The sequence below is a fragment of the Podarcis liolepis genome, assembly GCF_965112155.1.
Source record: "Podarcis liolepis genome assembly, chromosome: 16".
Taxonomy (NCBI): domain Eukaryota; kingdom Metazoa; phylum Chordata; class Lepidosauria; order Squamata; family Lacertidae; genus Podarcis; species Podarcis liolepis.
This window is the reverse complement of record NC_139567.1, coordinates 11,965,973-11,987,630: the sequence shown is the minus strand read 5'-3', so window position 1 is coordinate 11,987,630 and position 21,658 is coordinate 11,965,973. Positions and strand designations below refer to the sequence as shown.

At 46.8% G+C, this 21,658-nt stretch overlaps 1 protein-coding gene across 5 annotated transcripts in view; it reads right to left on the bottom strand.

The window, feature by feature from the left end:
• ROBO4 (roundabout guidance receptor 4) overlaps positions 1-21,658 on the bottom strand; it is a 101,381-nt gene that overhangs the window by 51,745 nt on the left and 27,978 nt on the right. For all 5 annotated transcript variants that reach the window (XM_083480367.1, XM_083480364.1, XM_083480365.1 and 2 more), the window contains exons 3-13: positions 19,550-19,707; positions 17,608-17,728; positions 14,470-14,608; positions 11,961-12,088; positions 10,085-10,215; positions 8,804-9,023; positions 7,183-7,304; positions 5,034-5,205; positions 2,900-3,094; positions 2,107-2,149; positions 1,160-1,299 (exon numbers count right to left, since the gene is read on the bottom strand). In XM_083480367.1, coding sequence (XP_083336493.1) covers positions 1,160-1,299; positions 2,107-2,149; positions 2,900-3,094; positions 5,034-5,205; positions 7,183-7,304; positions 8,804-9,023; positions 10,085-10,215; positions 11,961-12,088; positions 14,470-14,608; positions 17,608-17,728; positions 19,550-19,707 — 1,569 coding nt within the window. The remainder of the gene's footprint in view (positions 1-1,159; positions 1,300-2,106; positions 2,150-2,899; positions 3,095-5,033; positions 5,206-7,182; positions 7,305-8,803; positions 9,024-10,084; positions 10,216-11,960; positions 12,089-14,469; positions 14,609-17,607; positions 17,729-19,549; positions 19,708-21,658) is intronic.

Below are 21,658 nucleotides of genomic sequence, written 5' to 3'. Positions count from 1 at the left end.
TGCATGGATGGGCAGGTTCCCAGAGACAAGATTGTAGCTACCTTGGCTCCTTCTCCAGCCCTGATTCTTCCAGTATGGCTGCTGAAATAAGCCATGGTTTGGCTCAGTGTGTCATCCAAATCAGGGATCATGGTTTGTTTCACTCCAGAAAAACCATGAGCTGTAACCATGCTTTGTTCCTGGGTTTACAATACATGGTTTGTCTGGAGTGAGATCCCCAGTTCAGACAACATGCTAAGCCAAACCATGGTTAAGAACAGCAGTAGTGCAGCAGGAAGAGGGTCAGGGAAGAAATCAATTCAAGGAACCTTGCATTCACATGTCTGCACTAAGCTCACATTGCATGCAAACCAGCTCATTGAACGAATGAATGAAATAATACTGTCAGTGGATGAAGGTGGCAATGAGCTAAGAGTGGAGGTTTGCAAGGACCCCTTTGCTTCTTTCAACAATAATATAATTCTTTATTATGGCTGCAGATCAATAAAATTAAATACAGAAATAAAACATACAGCTTGTTAAAACAATTGAAAACAGATGGGATACTATTATACTTTCCCCCCATCTCCCAAGCCAACAGGCAATTTCTCCTGATCTGTATTGAAGTCAGATTTTTTTTTTTACAACCTTCCCAGCAGCATACGAGTGAGCATCCCTTAAGCAGATGGAGACCAGATCTTCAGATCTTCCTGGGAGAGTGCTTAATAAAAGGAGAATCATCCGCTCTCTCTACACTCCCTATACAGATTGCAGTACAGAAGAACAGGGTCAACAGGTCCTGTTGCTTCAACTCCACACAAATGCAACTGTTCATAAACCCAAGACTTGGTGAATCGTCCACTTAACAGTGCAAAAGGCAACTCGCTGAAATGAGCAAGGATAAATGCTCCCCTATACTTGGGCAACAACCATATTGTAATAAACAATATTAAAACCAGATGCACAGTTCCACCCAAAATTATGCACCTCACTTGTAAAGAACAATATTCTCAGGCTATCTTGTCAAATGTTCTCCAGGGTGGTCGATGTGTGAAATTCTCTAACAGTTTAAAGAGCAGAAAATTTCCCAGGAAATGGATCAGATTGTAAATTTCATCAAAAATTCAGCAAGCTCTAAGCAAAACTAAACCACCACCTGCTCTTGTGAAGGGACACTTACTAGATTTGTGGGATTCCTGGTTATCTTTGGGTTCAGTCCACAGGAGCTGACTGCTCAAGCTGCTGCTGGTGCTGTAGTTCTTGGAGCCTGAAGTTGACTTCCACGTGTTGGAAAGCCAGGGAGAATCGCTACAGTCTACCCTACAGTCAGAGGGGAAATAGGCACACTTTCATAGATGCAAATCTCGGTAGTGTGTCAGACAGACTCACTGACTAAACAGACAGAAGACTATGAAATCAGAGAAGGACATGACACGACTCTATTAGTAGCTTGGGCATTCAAACCTGGCAGGTGTCTTCATTTGCATACACAGGACTAGTGAGCTGCAGAAGTATATACCTCACCCCCCCCTTTACAAGAAGACTAAACATATATAGAGACTCTTTAGAGACTCTTGAGAGTCCCATAGACTGCAAGAAGATCAAACCTATCCATTCTTAAGAAAATCAGCCCTGAGTGCTCACTGGAAGGACAGATCCTGAAGCTGAGGCTCCAATACTTTGGCCACCTCATGAGAAGAGAAGACTCCCTGGAAAAGACCCTGGTGTTGGGAAAGATGGAGGGCACAAGGAGAAGGGGGCGACAGAGGATGAGATGGTTGGATAGTGTTTTTGAAGCTACTAACATGAGTTTGACCAAACTGTGGGAAACAATGGAATACAGGAGTGCCTGATGTGCTCTGGTCCATGGGACACTATTAAATGACTAAACAACAACAAAACATATATATATATAGAACTGCAGCGATTTTGTTCTGGTTTTGCATGACAAGGACAGGAAAAAAGAAGTGAAATTGCTATTTAATTCTGGGACACAGTGGTGGCAGGTGATAACTTGCCCCCTGATTGTCATCAAACATTCCACGACATTTAACTATTTTGCTAGAGCTGTCTTGCCCCGATATAAATATGCATGCATCCATAGAGAGCGGAGGAACGGCAGCATACCTGTGTTTGATGATGGTGTCATCACTGGCATTTCTATACAAACCTGGAGAGAGTGAGGTGCATGGCAAAATAGCATTAGACAGGCAAACCTGTCTTCACTGATAATTCATTTTATGACTCCCTGCCACACTGCATAAAGCCTCTTCCTAGGGCCAAACTAGTAAGACCACAACTTAACTCCTGACCTGGGATCAAGTTACTTCTTGGTGTGCTTACTGTATTCAGTTGCTTGGGGGGCGGTGTTCAAGAAAGCAGTGCCCCCCCCCCCACATACAATCACATGCAGTGCACATGCTGTGACATTTTTTTTCATGCATCCCTGCTTAGAATAGAGCAGGGTTCCCTACACTGACCCAGCAATCTCTGTATATCTCTTGGAAATCTTCCCAGGCCAAAACGCTTCTCCCCAGGCTACATCCCTGCTTCGCACCCTCCTTGAGTGTTTTTGACAGGCTGGGATACATTCCTTGGTCTCTGATAACACCTATTGCTTGCCAGGACAGATGATAGGAGAGGGTTGTGTTGACTGTATGTAGAAACTAGTCTATCGTACGATGGTAAAGGTTGCATAATAGCTACACCCACTTTAGTCTCCGGCTCTTCCTATCGCTGAAACATGGCCCTCAGAAGGTTGCTCGGAAGGAAATGGGGTCCTCTACCCCCCACAGGTAGAGAGTCCTATTCAGACTGACACCCTACACTGAGCCCATTTACCCACCCGGGACCCATTGCAATGAGTCAGAACACTGCCCTTTCTATAAGCCTAAAGCCAGACTCTTTCTGCTTCCCTTACCTTCACCTAGGGCATATGGACGTCTCCGGCCATACTGCCTGGCTTGCTGCTGGCAAACATAAACCGTGAACGCCATCAGCATGACCCAGAGTGCTGAGCCTACACTGGCAATGAAGACAGGTTGACGCACCACTTCCAGGATGTAGTTGGCAGAATGGAAGTCCGGGGTCTTGGCCATCTTCTCGACTGTCGGCTCTGGAAGGAAGAAGATGGTTTTGGATTTGATATCCCGCTTTATCACTACCTGAAGGAGTCTCAAAGCGGCTAACATTCTCCTTTCCCTTCCTCCCCCACAACAAACACTCTGTGAGGTGAGTGGGGGCTGAGAGACTTCAAAGAAGTGTGACTAGCCCAAGGTCACCCAGCAGCTGCATGTGGAGGAGCGGAGATGCAAACCTGGTTCACCAGATCACGAGTCTACTGCTCTTAACCACTACACCACACTGACTCTCAGTGGAAGAAGGTGTGATGGTGAACTTAAGCCAGAGAAGAATGAAGAAGGTTTGGGCTATGTGTACACACAGTAGATGAGCCCTGGCCGCATGGACAACATCTTCAGTGGGAGGCGCAGCTACAGGTGAGTGGCAGGGCACATGCTGCAGTGATGCCAGATGCCCATGGCAGCTGGAGGGGAAGAGGACCAACAGCAGGTGGAGCCAGAGCCAATGACAGGCAGAGCCAACTCATCCCAGTTTTGCTCCCCATCCTCCTCCCTACAAGGACAACACCGAGACTAAGGAGGAGGAAGCTACTGCCCTGTTAAGTATCAGTGTTTTAATGTACATTGAAATGGGAAACAAATCTATAATGTGCCTGGATTGTACTGTGAAGAATGGCTGGAAATTTTCATTGAAGCTGATAACAGGTCAGTCATTAAGTGGGGCTGTATCTCTGCTGGCTCAGTCACAAGGTGTTTAGCTCAGAATCACATGAAAAGGACTGTAGTACAGGTCTGTGCATATGTTAATCTGGAGGCATTCAACTTGGGTGAGATGCTCTCTTTGTTGTTGTTGTTGTTGTTGTTGTTGTTGTTTGTATACTGCCCTATACCCGTAGATCTCAGGGCAGTTCACAACACCGAATTGCAAAATAAAAACACTAGTAGTAATTAATAATAATAATCAAAGACAAGCCAATAATCCCTCCTTTCACAGTCCATTTAAAAGGGCAGCCAAAGGCCTGGTTTAATGGAATGTTTTCACCTGGCACCTAAAGGTGTATAACAGGCATAGGCAAACTCTGGCCCTCCAGATGTTTTGGAACTACAATTCCCATCATCCCTAGCTAAAAGGACCAGTGGTCAGGGATGGTGGGAACTGTAGTCTCAAAACATCTGGAGGGCCAGAGTTTGCCTATGCCTGGTGTATAATGAAGGCACCAGGTGAGTCTCCCTGGGGAGAGTTTTCCCCAAACAGGGAGCCACTGCAGAAAAGGCCTGTTCTCATGTTTCCACCCTCGACCTCTCATGGAGGAGGCACATGAAGAAAGGCCTCAGAGGATGATTTCAGGGTCCGAGTAGGTTCATATGGGGAGAGGCGGTATTGCAGTTGTGTGAATCTCTGACCCCAGTAAAACAGCCTGAGGCTAATGGAGGCTGCAATGGATAAGAGACAGAGCTTTGGTTTTTAGCTCAGACTGCAAGATATTTATAATCTAAGATATTATGCCTTATGTTGTGATCAGTATACGAAATTATGCAACTAAGTGGATGTAAATTTATTTGTTCTAAGTTGTTTTGAAGTTCTGTAAGGCCGGATTTAGGCACATCAAAGAAGCGTTTCAGTTAAACACTTTGTAAATTTCATAAAGGGAAATCACGTTGACAAAAGACGGGACTCCACAGCGCCATCTGGTGGGTCACAGTGTTAGAACGCATATAAAAGTGTTTTACTTTACTAATATAAGTAAAGCTTCTGAACCATATTTTTGGGCTCTCGTCCACGAATTGGCACCACCCTCTTTTAAAGGCACTCTCTTTTGGTGGCCATCACTGGCACTGCTCCAAGTCCCATCTACCGGAGCCAGCATAGTAAATGGTCAGGAATGATGGGAGTTGTAGTCCAACAGCATCTAGATTGCCACAGGTGTCCCCACCCCTGTACTAAGAGATCAGCTACAAAATAGCACCTCTGACCTACAGCACTGCATACAGGATTACTGGGCACTCCAATTCCAGCTCCATTGACTGCTGCTACCTGGACGCAGTATTTTTGCCCATTAGCCAGGCCTGTCACTTCTAGGCTGTGTGTTTCTCCACCCACTGTTCTGTTAGAGCCTGAGTGAGTTTCATTGCCCAGGAACCAGACCTGCAAACACAAGGCGAGAGAAGAAAAAAGTCAGCCTGTCTCACACAGAGCGGCACAAGACGGCAATTTCTGCAGAACAGAAGCACACATGAGAGGAACCAAATATATCCTGCACAGAGTCACACATCTAGCAAAGCAGTAAGAGATAGATGCAATGTTGGGGAAAGACGCCAAATAACAGGGGGTGGCTAAAGCTAAGTTTTTTCCCAGTCTGTGGGCTGCATTTCCGGGGGGGGGGGACATGCCAGTAGTGTGTGAAGCCAGAGGAATTGATTGATTGATTGATTGATTGATTGATTTTATTATTTATTTATTATTATATTATTTATTATTATAAAAAATATTTATTTTTATTATTTATTTTTATTATTTATTTTATTATTTATTACTCATCTGTCTGGGTTGCCGCAGCTGCTTTGGGCAGCTTCCAGCAAAATATAAAAACATAACAAAACATCAAACATTAAAAACTTCCCAATACAGGGCTGCCTTCAGGTGTCTTCTAAAAGTTGTATTATTATTTATCTCCTTGATAGCTCATGGGAGGGCATTCCACAGGGAGGGTGCCACTGCTGAGAAGGCCCTCTGCCTGATTCCCTGTAGCTTCACTTCTCGCAGTGAGGAAACCACCAGAAGGCCCTCGGAGCTGGACCTCAGTATCCAGCTGAACAATGTGGGTGGAGACACTCCTTCAGGTATACAGGGCCGAGGCCATTTAGGGCTTTAAAGGTCAGCACCAACACTTTGAACTGAGACAAGAGATGAAGCAGGCTGCTGGAGAATCCAGGGAGTTGCAGTATAAACAGATCTAGCTCTGAAGAGGACTGTATACTATACAGAAACTCACAACCCCACCTTTTGTTTTTAAATCCCCAAATTAGAAAGAGGATAAATTCCAGTTCCCCTGAAATGATTTCTGACCCACAGGGGTAAAAGGGACTGGTTGGTGGCACAGCCTCCCAGCTCAGCCATGCCTGTGCAGACACATTTTCTAAGCAGGGAAGCATTTTCCCAACTAAGTCCTTCTCCATACTTTCTAACTAAAAAGTATACTGTGTGTCTGTCCCTTAGTTAGAAAGTATGGTGAGGGACTTGGTCATGGAAGAAGGGCTGGGTTTAAGAATGGTGGAAGGCGAGGATTGGAAGTCAAGCACTTTGAATTGTGCTCGGAAACTTACTGGGAGCCAGTGAAGATCCCAGTGTAGGCAAAAGTGGGCAGGGCAAGGAATGTAAAGTTTTATCTCTGTAAAGTAGGCTAGTTTCTACAAACACACACACACCCCTCCCCTGCCTCCATCCAGACAAGCAAGAAGCAACGTCAGAATTCAAGGACACATTCTAGCCAAGTAAAGACACTTGAGGGGTGAAGCAGTACCAGTGAGGGGTGCAGCCTGCTGAGAATTCTGAGGGCCAGGTCGATATGTCAGAAGGGCCACATTTGACCCCCAAGCTTGAGATTCCCTACCCTGCCATGGAACGTAAGTCCAGAGTCAGTGCACCTGCTATATATGTATAATATACAAGGAGCATGACAGCAAGCAAAAGAAGAAACGAGCCTTGAAATGACAAAGTAAGAATCAGATGAGGTGTGGGTAACCTCTGGCCCTTCAGATGCTGCTGAACTTCATCTCCCACCATCCCTGTCCATTGACCATGCTTCTGATGGGAGCTGTAGTTCAGAAACACCTGGAGGGCCAAAGATTCCTCATGCCTGTAATTATTTCAGGAAACATAAAGAAACGTAACTGTATGCCACTCAAGCACATCTCTAGTTTCCCCAGTTTCCTCAAGGACAACAGCTGGAAACTGCTGAAGGGTTGCAACCATAGTTTTAGTTGATCCACCCCCATGAAATGCTCTATTGCACCAGACCTTGGTGGAATACCACTTAATCATCCTCCCTCCAGATTCCTTCTATCCATCACCATCAACCAGATATTGTGGTACCCAAATGGCACCAATTCCATTCCTTCTTACCTGGTAACCTTTGATGATGCCATTGTGCATGTCTTGTGGAGGGGGCTCCCAGTGGATGATCACAGTGCCATTTGCATCTTGAAATGTGGTGATGCTGATGCTTTCAGGGGAAGCACCAGGCACTGGGAAGAAAGGAAAGGATAGGGTTGCTGAGATATTTTTTAGGAAAAGAAGGAGCAACAATTACTGGTGCAAGAGGCCTCCAGCCACATCTCCTCCACCTCCTGCCTCCTCCATACAACTCAACAGCTCAAGATCAGGAGTTGAGGACTGAGGGATCCCAATCCTTTGCATGCCTGGTGGATCTCAAAGAATTCTCCAAGAGGGGTAGTGAAATTAGCCTTGGGCTGGCACTATCAGCAGAAGACTAGAGAGCGTGGGATGGGAGAAAGTTCACATTTGAATTATGTGCTCTTCATTTCATTTCATGACAACAAGGCAGGGTTCAAATGCTGTTGCTCAGTGCTGCCTGGGTTTTGCAAAGGTGCAAGAGCACAGAAGAATCCTACAGGCCTCCAAGGGCTAGGTCAAAGCTCAGCCACATTCTTTGTAGACAGAAGGTCCTGGGTTGGTTCAGTCTTCCGTTAAAAGAGCCTCAGGTGTCACAGCTAGAAAAAGTCCTGTCCCTGGCACCTTAGAGAACTGTGTCCAGCCAGGTGAGACAATAATGGGGGAAACGGATCAATGGCCAAGGGAACCTGTGGCCCTCCAAATGTTAAGATTCTAAATCATATCACCCCAGATCATTGGCCGTGCTGTCTGGGGCAGTTGGAGTCTAAAACATCCAGAGGGTGTCAGTCGTCAGAGGATCTAAATCCCCACGACAGGTTGCCAGGAATGGATAAGACAAGGGAAAGTCCTTACCAACTGCTTTTTATTCAATATTCACAGAGAGAGGCTTGGAAATGCAGCCTCTTGGAATAATGATGTTTCCCCGAGTGAGTATCCACCCCCTCCCTCTCTCCCTTCATGCGTCATCACTATGGGTGCTGCTACCTGCCCTCTGCCTTTGAGTTCTTTGCTCTCCTACTTTCAATGCTCACCGGGTTCTGGAAGGGGGGATCGGGAATGCTTTCTAAAGACACTGAATCTGTCAGTGGTCGCCCCTCTGGTGCTTCTTCTTCCTTCCTCTCCCATTATATCCCAGCTTTCCCCCTCATCTTCCTCTGAGCTGTGATCTCCCTCAAACCCCTGTTGTAATTCTGAACTGTCTTCTTCTATGGAAGGGTCAGGCTGGGGAGGCAGTCTCCACCATTCCTCCTCTGCCCAGTGCCTGACAGAGGGCCACACATGCCCAATATAACTCATTTCTTTATGTTCACATGCACCCCACTGCCTAAGGAAAGTAAACTGCTAGGCACAGATCACACCACATCACTGCCTCTAGAGCAGGAACGAGGAACCTGTAGCCCTCTAGATGCCTTGAAGGACTGCAATTAGGTGTAGCCCTGCTCTAGATGTATCTCTGCTCAACTACAACCTCCATTGTCCCCAGCCATTAGGATGTGGTGACTGGGACTGATGGGAGTTGGAGTCCAACAACATATGCATGGCCACTGGTTCTCCACCCATGTTCCAGAATATTTAGCATTCAAAAAGAGGAAGTGCTGAAGGGTCGTACCTTCTTCTGGGATCCAGAGGTCCCTTACGTTGCTGTCCAAGCCATAAACCTTCCCTGAATATGGTTGCACCTTGAACTCATACTTATAACCTCTCTCAAGCCCTGGGACGATGGTACGGTGGTTGCTTTGGACATGCCATTCAGCCCAGTGTGTGGTCAGAGGCAACAGGGAGCGATAGAACACCACATAGCCATCTATGCGCTGGGAAGAGGAGACAACCTTCAAGACAATAGGTGGGAAATCTGGGTTAACCTCTGGTTCGGAGTAGGAATGGAGAAAATTTGTCAGTTTAAGCTTCTCTCCATTTCTCATTCTTCCAACCTTAAATTCACTTTCCCTGACTCTCTCGGCTTGCAATTTCTTCCTTTAAAAACATCTACACAAAACTGCATACAATGCATGCATTTAGTTATGCAGTTTTGACTAATATACACATTTTTTTGCAAGTGTTTCCCTCCAATGTAATGTCATTTTCTTTGATATCGTGTGCCTTTTCATGCACACTTTTTGGCTGGAGAATGATGTCATAGAATTTGGAGGCATGTGTGGGTTTTGAAGGATGGCTGCCTTTCAGTTGACTTGTTGGTTCACAAAATGTGAATTAAGCAGGCTTGCCTTAAAATGCAACGTGGGTAGATTTCTCTCCCAACCCTAAATCAGAGAGAACTGTGATATCTACAGAAACCACAGCATTGTTCAGGTCAAGCGACTTTTGCAGATATAGATGATGTCCCTGAGGAACACAAAAGCTATGCGGCAAAGTGGGAATAGACAAGAGCCAAACAGAATCTCCATCCCAAATTAAATTAAATTAAAATTCTGCAAGCTTTTGCAATTCAACTCTGAACAGCCAGCTCAATTCAGCTCAAAATTTGGATTTTGAACAACATTCATGAACAGATTAAAACAGCAGTGTTCAATAAATACCTGCATCTTGCAGCTACTTTTCCCCTTTCATCCCCACCTCTGCCACTGCAGGAAGTGGGAGAAAGATGTCTGCATTTTACAGGCTTCCTTTGGCTGTGTGCGCCTGTTACCTGAACAGAATTTAACTCCCACCTGTCAGCTGATGAATTAAATCCTGGGTTAAATCATCCTGGGAACAGGCATGCACACTTAATGCAGAACTAAAACCTGTCTTGCTGAAGTCACGTCAGCTGATTGAGAGGTGGTCATGATTTGGGGACATCACTGTGTGGGCCCAATTGAATGGCCCATGGGTTTAGAGCGTGCTGCCCCCATCTGTGTGCTCTGTTACACCTTTGTTATATCTAATTCACCTTCCAGTGCAGGTGGGCTGCTGGCGTGGAGGGGACAGCAGTGACGTTTGCCAGGTAAACCTTTGCCTCCATCGGCTCCTTCAGTACATCTTTTGGCCTGTCCTGCTTGCTCTGGCCAGTGTCCAGGGGATCTAAAAGCCAAAAAAACCAGACTCAAAGGTGTATCCTTGGAGAACTTGGACTTTACCCAAATTGAGAGGTGATAAGATCAGTCCTTTTGGAGTCACCGCTTCCTTTGCTTTATGCTTAAGTTTGTGCTGCTTTCTTACAGGATATGGTGACCAACGCAGCTCACAATAAATGAAGGCTGGCAACATCAACCCTGCCATTGTGGGAATCGCTTGCAGGCGGCCCCCAGTGCCTGGAGACATAAAGTCCGGTTGTGCATCCATAGCAGTGACCAGAGGAGGAATGACCGCTGGGAGGAGCTCAGAGAGAAGAAACTGCTTGGTGCATCTGCAGCAACACAACCGGATGCCTTCACCCAGAGCTGCCATCTACGGAGGGCCATGGGGGCCAGGAAGCCTCCAATATTTTCAAGAACCCCACCCCCAATTTTATGGCAATCCTCAACAGGACACGCCAGAATGAAGATGCTTGGCTCTGCCTTGTTCATTTGAGGATCACCAGGGCAACGGCAACGTGTTCCTTTCACAAAGGTAAGGTGGCTGGCGGTGGGAGAGTGGGCTGAGTTGGCCTGGCCGGGTTGGGGGGGGCGTTGCATATTGACCATGCACAAGCAAAGGGCCAACCCAATGTTGGTCACAACTCAGTGTCTATGCCTTCATCTGTCCCAGCTGCAACAAAACATGTCTCTCCAGCCACAGCAGGCACTGCAAACTTCCAACAGTTTGACTTCACCCTCAAAGGTTCACTCCTCCATAATCTCCCAAGGCAGAGGGATGTCAACAACAGCAATTATCAAAATACATCATTTTGGCTTTCCTCTATGGCCTTCCCCAACCTGGTGCCTTCCTAGTTGTTGTTAGGCTATAGCGAAAAGGTGAGGAACCTTTTCCAGACAGATGGACATCTTCCAACAGTGGGCAACCTGTTGAAGATCTCACGCCAGTGGTGTGTAGAGCCAAAGGTAAGGAGTGTGGCCAGAGGCAAAAAGTCAACAGTACCAAAAGCGAAGGTGGCAAAACAACAGGTGTAATTCTCATCCCGCTATGGTAGGCTACCTTCCTGTCACACAGAAGCCAGAGGTTTCTACACACAGGGCTGATCACAGGGGAAGAGGGGGGCATTTGTCCCAGGGCCTCACACCCAAGTAACCATTACATAGTGTGTGTGTTTTGGCATTTGGTTAATTTCCCAACTTGTTTTTTATGCACATTGAAGCAAATTGTGACACCCTCTCTCAGCTTGGAGCTGCAAAATTTAAGAAAGAAATGTGATTTGGCAAAAGACATAAATGTTCTTGTTAACTGATTTTGTCACATGCTTAACATCAGCTGTCCCCCCCCCCCCAATTCTTCTGTGCGTTTCACAGAAAAGGAGTAGAAAAACATTTGTTAAATTAAAAAAAGAAAACACTCTCACTTTCTCTCTTCTTTCCGGAGGTGGGCATACGCTCCTATTTTGTTTTCATCTGCTGTCCTTTTTTCACAGCTGCATAATGTTAGGACTTGGGGGGTGGGGGACTAGGCTGTATGATGAGACCCTTAGAATGCCTGGCTGCCCCTCCCTTTCTAATTCTTGGAATAGCCAGGCTAGCTTCCTGGTGAGGTCATTCTTCCTTCAGGCAAACCAGAGCCATTGTCCTAGCTGGCTTGAGGAGCATGCCTGGTCACAGGGGGAGTGGCTTGGGAAGTGGGCGTGGCCTGGGCAGGGTCCCAAGGGCCAAATATTGATATTGATAAGAGCCGCTTACCCTGCACAGTTAAAGATGCTTTGGCAGAGATGGTTCCCACCTGGTTGCGAGCAGTACAGACATATTTCCCGGCATCGTTCATCGTCAAGTGCTGAATCTGAAGGACGTTTTCTCTGTTTACTTCATACCTGTGGGGAGCAGCGGTACGGAACCCACAGTCAGTGACCGAGGCTTTGTTCGCAAATGCATGTTCTTCCCTAAACACAGCTGCAGTGTCCGGAATAGGGCCTGCATGTGTGAAAGAGTCATCACAGGTCCGCTCACCCCTTTTAGGTGTGGTGGCATTGCAGGACGGCAGAGGCTCCTCCACGGCCCCGACGAGGGGGTAGCATCATCACAGCCCCATACGGATAGGGGGCATGGGCATAAACCCGTGCCTCCTATCAGAGGCCAGATCTTAGCCTGCATCCCAGAATGGCAAATGAGGATGCAGGCTAGGACATGGGCTGGAACGTGGAGAGGAGTCCATGGGGTAGGAAGGCTGTTAGGAATTCCTGCTCCATGATTGCAGTCATGGGATTGTTGTCTTTCACATGACGGTGTATGTTTTGACTCCACAAAGTGGGAAGTGACGGAAACAGGATGTTTGTGTTACTGTGTTCCGTGAAGTGGGACTATTGTCCTTTGTTCATTCTCTTTGCTGTCTGATACTAGAGAGGGAGCCATGTTGCAGTGCTCTTTGTGTGTTTATATGTAAATAAAGTAGATTAGCCAAAATGCTGAGTTGCTGAGTTCTGTTACACAAGCTGTGAAGACTCTGCGGATCCCTAAGTGTGCCGATGTCTGCTGGCATCGGTCGCTGTGATGTTCGGGCAAAAGAAAGCTTTTGAAGCTCCCGAACAACTGACCAGGAGGGAGAGAACATGCCAGTCGGGCTTGTGTCTCTGCTGGGGTCCTACTCAAGTGTAGGATGAGCTCCTGACAAAGGCTTCCCTCAGGTCCGTTCCCTGGCAATTTAAACAGCCCTCACCTGGGGCCCTACCTGCTTTCCCCTCGTCGGGTTTCCCACCCACCCTCCCTTGGTTCAAGCCAATGTTTAAGGACTTTGCTGTGGCTACGGTGGTTGCCGTTTTATGGGGCCAGGTAGGAATTTGTCCACCGGGCCAATTGGCTCCAACCCAGTGGTTTTGCCTACCTCATAGCAATCGTTACAGCTTGGTTGGGCATTGGGGCAATCCTTTGTCTTGGATGGAGGGGAGGTTGTAGTCTCTGCCTGCCCCTCCAAACGCTGGGGTATCCCATTAAAGGGATCCAGGGGGAATGGCCATGTCTGTGTGCCCAGGGGGGCCAGGGCCGAAGGCACTCCCCCAAATGGTGGTCTCTGCAGGGGTCACGCTATTTGATGTAAGTCTTAGGACACCCCCACCCACCCAGATTAACCTATGCATCACTTCCAGTGGTCAGGACAGAAGCATTTTGATTGCCCCATGCCCAAGCCCTCTTTCATCTCTATTCAATGAAGTTATGGCCTGTTTCAATCCAAACCAGTCTATGTTGTCCTTTATTTGTCTGCAGGTTGGGGGCAGAGGAGCACAATGCCTGGAACCCACAAGAGCAAATGCCAAGGACTCTGTTCTGATGTCATGCTACTCTTAGCACCGTATGTTCCAGGGGAGGCCATTCACACATCCAGCTCAAGGCACGCTCTGTGTCACTCTGATGGTAATGTTAAGTGATGCGATAATGCATTGGAGCAGCCTTGCAAATTGGCCCTGGATAGCTCAGTTGGCTAGAGAGTGGTGCTGATAACACCAAGGTTGCAGGTTCAATCCCTGTATGGGACAGCTGCTCATTCCTGCATTGCAATGGAATGGACAAGATGAACCCTTCCAATTCTATGAAAAGCTACTAGTCTATGATGATGATGATTCTTTTTTAAAAAGACCAACTTGCAATAAAAAATTACTGGCCTGCTAAGAGGTGAGTAGTCTGCATAGCCATACACAGAAGAAAGAAAGACTGATCTGTCCAACGCTAAATGACCCAGAAGCTAGATCCAGCAATGTTTGGCTTCTTCTATTTCCACAGTTTACCATTAGGCTCATCTTTAGGATTTGCCACCCAGAGAACAGGGTGCTAGATGGGCCTTTGGTCTGATCCTGCAGCCAGGCTCTTCTTAAGCTCTGCCTTTGTTCCTCTGAGCTGTCTGGCAATAGCTAGGTGACTTAAAAGCAAAACCTGAGGAATAAATCTACAGTGGGAGCAGCATCAACCCTTTGATGTGCTTCCTATAAACACCAACTTTGAGACCTATTCTGACATTTGAATGGCATATATTAATCTGCAAGTGTAATTTAAGATGGATGTTTATTGTATTGCGAATGCGGGGGGGGGGGGACTTTTCTGTTGTTGTTTTTCCCCCTGTCTCTTTTTTCTTCTTCTGTCTTTAATAAATTTACAATTAAAAAATAAATTAAAAGCACACACAATTTTTTCACAAGCTGCAATGCCGTGGCCAAGCAGAGAGTGACAGCCAGAGAAATCCTCTGAATCTAACAGGTATCCTCACCTTCCGGAGGGAAGCTCTCCCGTTTCCTTGTGCCATTGGATGGCGGGTGTTGGGTCTCCGTGGACTCCACACATGAACAGGACGGTGCTGCCAAGCTTGGCCACGACATCATTAGGCCTCCGAGTGAATACTGGTTTTTCTTGGATAGGAGAAGCAGACAATCTAATCAAACTGAATAGTCCCTTAGGGTTATGGAAGCTCTCACTAGCAGAGTGGGTTTTATGGGGTCAGAGCCCACCAACATCTACTCAGAGTAGACCCCTTGAAAGTATTGGGTCTAAATCAGCCATGTCTCTTAATTTCAAGGGGTCTACTCTGAGTCGGACGAGCGCTGGATACAGCACACGGAGTCCAGCCATCGAAAGACATAGCTGCTTTTCAGCAAGATGACCCACCTCTCTGTCCATCCATGCTTTCATATAATAATAATAATAATAATAATAATAATAATAATAATAATAATAATTTTTTATTTATACGCCGCCCTCCCCAGCCAAGGCCGGGCTCAGAGCGGCTTACAAGCAATAATAAAAACAAGATGAATGATTACAACTTAAAAACAAAAATAAAATACAACATTAAAATAATGGAACATTAAAATATTAAAATGTAGCCTCATTGCAGGAGGAGAAGAAAAAGAAAAAAAGAAAGAGAGGGAGGGAGGGAAACAAATTGGCTCCAAGCCAAAGGCCAGGCGAAACACCTCTGTCTTACAGGCCCTGCGGAAAGAAATCAGATCCTGCAGGGTGCTGGTCTCATGAGGCAGAGCATTCCACCAGGCCGGAGCCAGAGTTGAAAAGGCCCTGGCTCTGGTTGAAGCCAATCTAACTTCCTTAGGGCCTGGGACCACTAGGGTGTTGTTATTTATGGACCTTGAGGCTCTCCGTGGGGCATACCGGGAGAGGCGGTCCCGTAGGTACAAGGGTCCTAGGCCGTGAAGGGCTTTAAAGGTCAAAAGCAGCACCTTAAATCTGACCCTGTACTCCACCGGGAGCCAGTGCAGCTTGAAAAGCACTGGGTGAATATGCTCCCATGGCAGAGACCCCGTGAGGAGCCTTGCTGCAGCATTCTGTACCCGCTGGAGTTTCTGGGACAGCTTCAAGGGCAGCCCCGCCTAGAGCGAATTACAGTAGTCAAGCCTGGAGATGACCGTCGCATGGATTACTGTGGCCAGGTCGGGGCGGGAAAGGTAAGGGACCAACTGCTTGATGTGGCAAAGGTGGAAAAATGTCGCCTTGGCTGTTGCTGTAACCTGCGCCTTCATGGAAAGGGAGGTGTCAACGATTACACCCAAACTCTTAACGGAAGGCAATGGCACTAATTGCAAGAGAAGGGAGTTGGTCCCTCATCCCCATGCCATCCTGACCTAGCCATAGGACCTCTGTCTTCGAAGGATTTAGTTTCAATCGGCTCCCATGAAACCATCCAGCCATAGCTTCCAAGCATCTGGTCAGTGTGTTCGGGGCCGAGTCGGTGTGGCCATCCATCAGCAGATAGAGCTGAGTGTCATCAGCATATTGGTGACAGCCCAGCCCAAAGCTCTGGATAATCTGGGCAAGGGGGCGCATAAAGATGTTAAAATGCATCGGGGAGAGAATTGCGCCCTGCGGCACTCCACACACCAAGGAGTGGCGCGACAACATTTCCCTCCCTAGTGCCACCCTCTGTCCCTGACCAGAGATAAAAGAGCACAACCAGTTACGGGCTATGCCCTGTATCCCCACGTCTGCGAGGCGGTGGTCCAGAAGATCATGATCGACCATGTCATATTAATGCTCTTTCCCACACTTCCTGGTGATGGAACCAGTAAAAAGGAAATCATAGGAACATAGGAAGCTCCTTTATACCAATTCAAACCATTGGTCCATCTAGCTCAGTATTGTCTGCCAGTGGACACTGACTTTCAGTGGACACAGAGTTTCAGACATGGGACATACCCAGTCCTACCTGGTGTCAGGCTTCAGGGAATCGCCTTCCTCTCCCTTTTGGCAGCAGATAACCAGAAGAAAGGAAGGGTCTATTCTTACCCATTAGAAACTTTAATAATCACAGCGAGAGAACAAAGAATCCCTGTCCTAGGAATGGCGGTGCTCCCAATTAAGGGTTTCACCCACTTCCTCCCTAGTCACCCACGTCACTACTGTGTCTTGTACCCTGAGCTCATAACCACTGTGCCTTCTGTGCTGCCACCTGATCAGCTCTTCTTGACCTTGGGCTGAGCAAATGAATGCTTTCCAGAGACAGTGAATCTGTTAACTCTCTCTCTCCCAGTGCATCTTCTCCTAGCTGATCCCCATCCAGTATTTCCCAGCTTTTGCCTTCTGAACTATGTCCCTCTGCAAACCACTGTTCCAAATCTATACTGTCCTCCTGTTCCTGGGAAGATTCAGGATCCTGATCAGGAGCAGGGGAGAGGGAGGGGGAAGCTCCCACTATTCCTCCTCAGTGCAGCCCTCCTCAGCACGGTCCCTGCCACCTGGGGACTGAACCTGGGACCTTCTGCTTGCAAGACAGGTGTTCTGCCACCGAATTATGGTCTTTCATATTCAGTTCATACTCTGGATCTGAATACACTAAATGATCCAGCTGCTTATAATGATGCCACATCCCCAAAGAAAGTGTTTTTCGTCATCATCATCATTTATTATTTATACCCCGCCCATTTGGCTGGGTTTCCCCAGCCACTCTGGGCAGCTTCCAACAAAATATTAAAATACAATAGTCTGTCAAACATTAAAAGCTTCCCTAAACAGGACTGCCTTCAGATGTCTTCAGAATCACTTCCCCTTTCAAAAAATTGACTTTCTAATATGTTTCCCATTGGCTAAGTAAATACCTTGGTCCTGCCAGCTTCAGTACGATGCACAAATTCAATACCTGATGGTGATGGAAATGATGGGAAACAGATACCATGATAATTCAACAGTTATGGTTGAGCAATGCTCTCGTTCTCTCCATAAGCACTTCTGTAATCTGCGCAGTTAGGTGAAGCTCATGTCTATACATTTTGCCAATCAGCCCCAATGTGGCACTTATCGGTGGTGTAGAGATTCTCACCAGCTGATGGAACACCCGCCAAGGGCATAGCTCACCCTGGTGGGGAAAGATGGGAGGAGCAATCCCTGTTCCTTTCCTTACCCAAAATGGAGACCAAGGCAGCTCTGCTTGCTCGCTCTCCTACTTGATTGGTGGCCATGCAGACATATGCTCCCGCATCACTCTTCAAAGCATGCGCTACCAAAAGCTTTGTGTTGGTCACCTGTCGAAATGGGGTGAGGTAGGGGAGAAAGAATATGTTGGAGCTCCACGAGTATTTACTTGTCCCTTTTGATGTGTGGCATAATGGTTAGGGTGTTGGACTATGACCTGGGAGACCAGAGTTCAATTCCCCACTCAGCCATGAAGCTCAGTCGCCTTGAACCAGTCACCAACTCTTAGCTTAACCTTCCTCATGGGGTTCTTGTGAGGATGAAACGGGGAGGAGGAGAATTGCGTACCCCACCTTGAGTTCCTTGGAAGAAGGTGATATATACCGTATTTTTCGCTCTATAGGACGCACCTGACCATAGGACACACCTTGTTTTAGAGGGGGAGAACAAGGAAAAAAATTCTCCCCCTCTCTGCTCAGTGCCCCTTCAGCAAAGCGGCAGGAGAAACGGAGCCCCTTCCTTCAGCGAAAGGAACCCAAAGCCTCCGGAGCGCTTCAGGCAGCAATCTTTGAAGCCTGGAGAGCGAGAGGGGTCGGTGCACACCGACCCCTCTCGCTCTCCAGGCTTCAGCAGAAGGCATCCCGAAGCCTCCTGAAGCCTCCCAAAGCCTCCCAAAGCTTGTGGGGCTGGCAGTGGGGAAAGCCGAGCTTCCCTCACCTCCAGCCCCGGGAGCAGCAGGAAGGCTGTGTGCAGCCTTTCTGCTGCTCCCCGACCTGCTCTTTGGAGAAAGCCACCGCCAGCCCCAAAGAGCAGTTTGGGGAGCAGCAGAAAGGCTGCGCACAGCCTTCCCGCTGCTCCCAGAGCTTGTCGGGGCTGGCGAGGGAAGCCCAGGTCGTCGTCCCCAGCCCCAGGGACCACACATTTGCTCCATAAGATGCACAGACATTTCCCCTTAGATTTTAAGAGGAAAAAAGTGTGTGTTATGGAGCGAAAAATACGGTAAATATATTAATAAATATATATTAAAAAATATTCCCATATTGTCTGGGAGTATGTGAAGTGCCTTTTCTTTGGGCAAAAAAAAGGACAGTTGGCTTAGCAAGATGGCTCAGCAACTTCTCTATATATTCTTCAAAGCACACAAACACACACATGACATCACAACATCACACAATACATAATTGTGCAAAATAACTTCAACATAGCAATGACAACACAGTGCACAGTACAATTCCTAAGCCCACTAAGTATATCCACTTGGTGGATTTATTTTCAGAGAAAATATAGCTAAGTTCCTCAGTGTAGCCATCAAAGATGGGAAACTGGGATGCAACTGTTGATGAGAAGATGAATTCCAAGCCAAAGTTGTCTGCAGTTTAAAATTAGTTTTGGTAATGGGGTTGTTGTTGTTTTGTTAAAAATAAAAGGCAGAATCTGTGTGCATGTATGTTGCCTTTTTATCCTCTCTACTGTGGTTGTTGTGGCTACGTTCCCATCTTAAAGCACATGGCTCCCACCCCCAAATCCTGGGAACAGTAGTTCTCGGAGCTACAATTCCTGGCGCCCTTAACAAACTATAGTTCCTGGAATTTCCTGGGCTTTAAAAGATGTGGTGCAATTATGATTTGATAACTATACACTGTATCTGATATGGGCTGCGTTTATTGATTGATTGATATCATTTATATCCCACCCTCTTCTCCAAAGAGTTCAAGGTGGCCCCCTCCTCATATAACCCTCACAAAATCCCTGTGAGGTCGACTAGGCTGAGAGATAGTTTCTGGCCCAAGGTCACCCACTGAGCTTCATGGCTGAGTGAATATTTGAACCTTGATCTCCCAGGTCCCAGTCTAACACTCTAGCCACTACACCACAGCGGCTCTTCAAAAACCACAAAAGGCATTGCTACTAGATGTATTGTTTTTGATTACCTCATAATGACCATTTTCCTCATTTATGGGGACGCCGTTCTTTTTCCACGAAACGGTTGGCTCAGGGTGTCCTCTAGGGGGCAAGCATTCCAGAACCAATTGTTCTCCAGCTGTCACCACCAAGTTGCTGGGATGAAGCCGAAACTCTTCTTGCAGAGCTATGAGAAAACACAAATATATGCTTAATTAAATTCCCGTATGGGGTCAGCAACAGTTCCCAATATTCTTTGGGGGAAGCAATTTGATTTCACTGCACATATGTGAATGTGGCCTACGATTTTGCAACCGCGTTTGTCAGTACAGTCATACCTCACGTTACGTCCGCTTCATGTTACGTTCTTTCAGGTTACGTCCCGCGGTGACCCGGAAGTACCGGAAAGGGTTAGTTCCGGGTTTCGCTGCTTGTGCATGTGCAGAAGTGCAAAATGACATCATGCATGCGCAGAAGCAGAGAATCACAACCCATGTGTGCGCAGATGTCCTGCTGCGGGTTGCTCTCTTTTCATGTTGCGAACGGGCCTCCGGAACGGATCCCATTCACAACCAGAGGTACCACTGTACAGTGGTGCCCCGCAAGACAAATGCCTCACAAGACAGAAAACTCGCTAGACGAAAGAATTTTCCGTTTTGGAGGTGCTTCGCAAAACGAATCTCCTATGGGCTTGCTTCGCAAGACGACAATGTCTTGCGAGTTCCTGCTGGTTTTTTTCCCCTTCCCCCCTTTTTCTAAGCCGCTAAGCTGCTTATCAGCTGATCCGATCAGCAGATAAGCCGCTAAAAGCAGCTAAAAGCCGCTAATAGCGCTAAACCGCTTATCAGCTGATCCGATCAGCAGATAAGCCGCTAAAAGCTGCTAATAGCGCTAATAGCGCTAATCCTTCAATGGGCTTGCTTTGCAAGACGAAAAAACTGCTAGACAAAGAGAATCACAGAACGGATTCTTTTCGTCTTGCGAGGTACCACTGTATGTGTTTGAATCCCACCTGAAAACAACAACCATCTAGAACAGTGGCGTCCAAACTTTTTTCAAAGAGGGCCAGATTTGATGAAGTGAAGGGCCATGAGGGCTGACCAAAGGGCTGACCAAAGCTGTTAACTTTTTGAGCTTTTTTATTATGATTTTACCGCAGAGTTGTTGAGCTTTTTTTAGGATTAATGTTGTTGAGGTAATTTAAGGGATTTTACCCCAGGAAATAAACTGCCACAGGAGCCGGATTAAACTGGCCAGCGGGCCGCTTTAGGCCCCCCAAATGGACTTTGGACATGTCTGCTCTAGAAACACCCTAAATTAGCTGCACCAGTAGAGGGTAGCTCCGCACTGGACTACTGATCACGTAATAAAAAATAGAAGTTTAAGGTGCAAAAAGCTGTTCATTGCACATTAGGCAGCAAAGGGGGATTGGTGTAAGAATCCTTCTTTTGCCCTCTGGTGTTGACCGTGTTTATGCAAAGGAGCAGGACATGCAATATAGTTTTTAATTACTCAGTCATTTCCAGAGGTTGCATTTTGTAAGCAGAATCAAGCACGGATCCAGCTGCCTTTCTGCTCCACCTGACAAAATTAATCTGTTTGATTTGGAGGCTAAACTTCCATGTTCTAACACCAAGGAAGGATGACGCAGTTAAAAGGATTGCTCCTTGAGCGGTTTAATTCCTTACAAATTAAGGGCAAGAGCCAATAATAGATAAACCTGCTACAAACAACAACTTGAATAAGGAAATCGAACAAAATTCCAACCACAAGTCATTGGATGCTGTGAGGGGTAGGGATACTTAAAACAGGAAAAGCTGAACCAGCAGAATCAGTCATAAACCATACTAAACTTAAAAGTGAGTTTATTTGGTGCAGCCACTCTATTGTAACGGCAATAAAACACATCCCATTAATTTCAATTAGTGTGTTGAGCACATGTTTAACTCTCTCCCATCAGCGTCAGTGGTGCTTACCTCACTTGCACTCGATGATTGTACCCTAAGATTTTTACCACTCTTCAAAGGCTTTGAATTGCCTTTCACATGTTTACTGCATCAAGAGAGTGCTGCAGTATAAATTCCTTAATTCTGGTTTGTATTTTACCATTACTTTGTGGATTCTAAAACACACACACA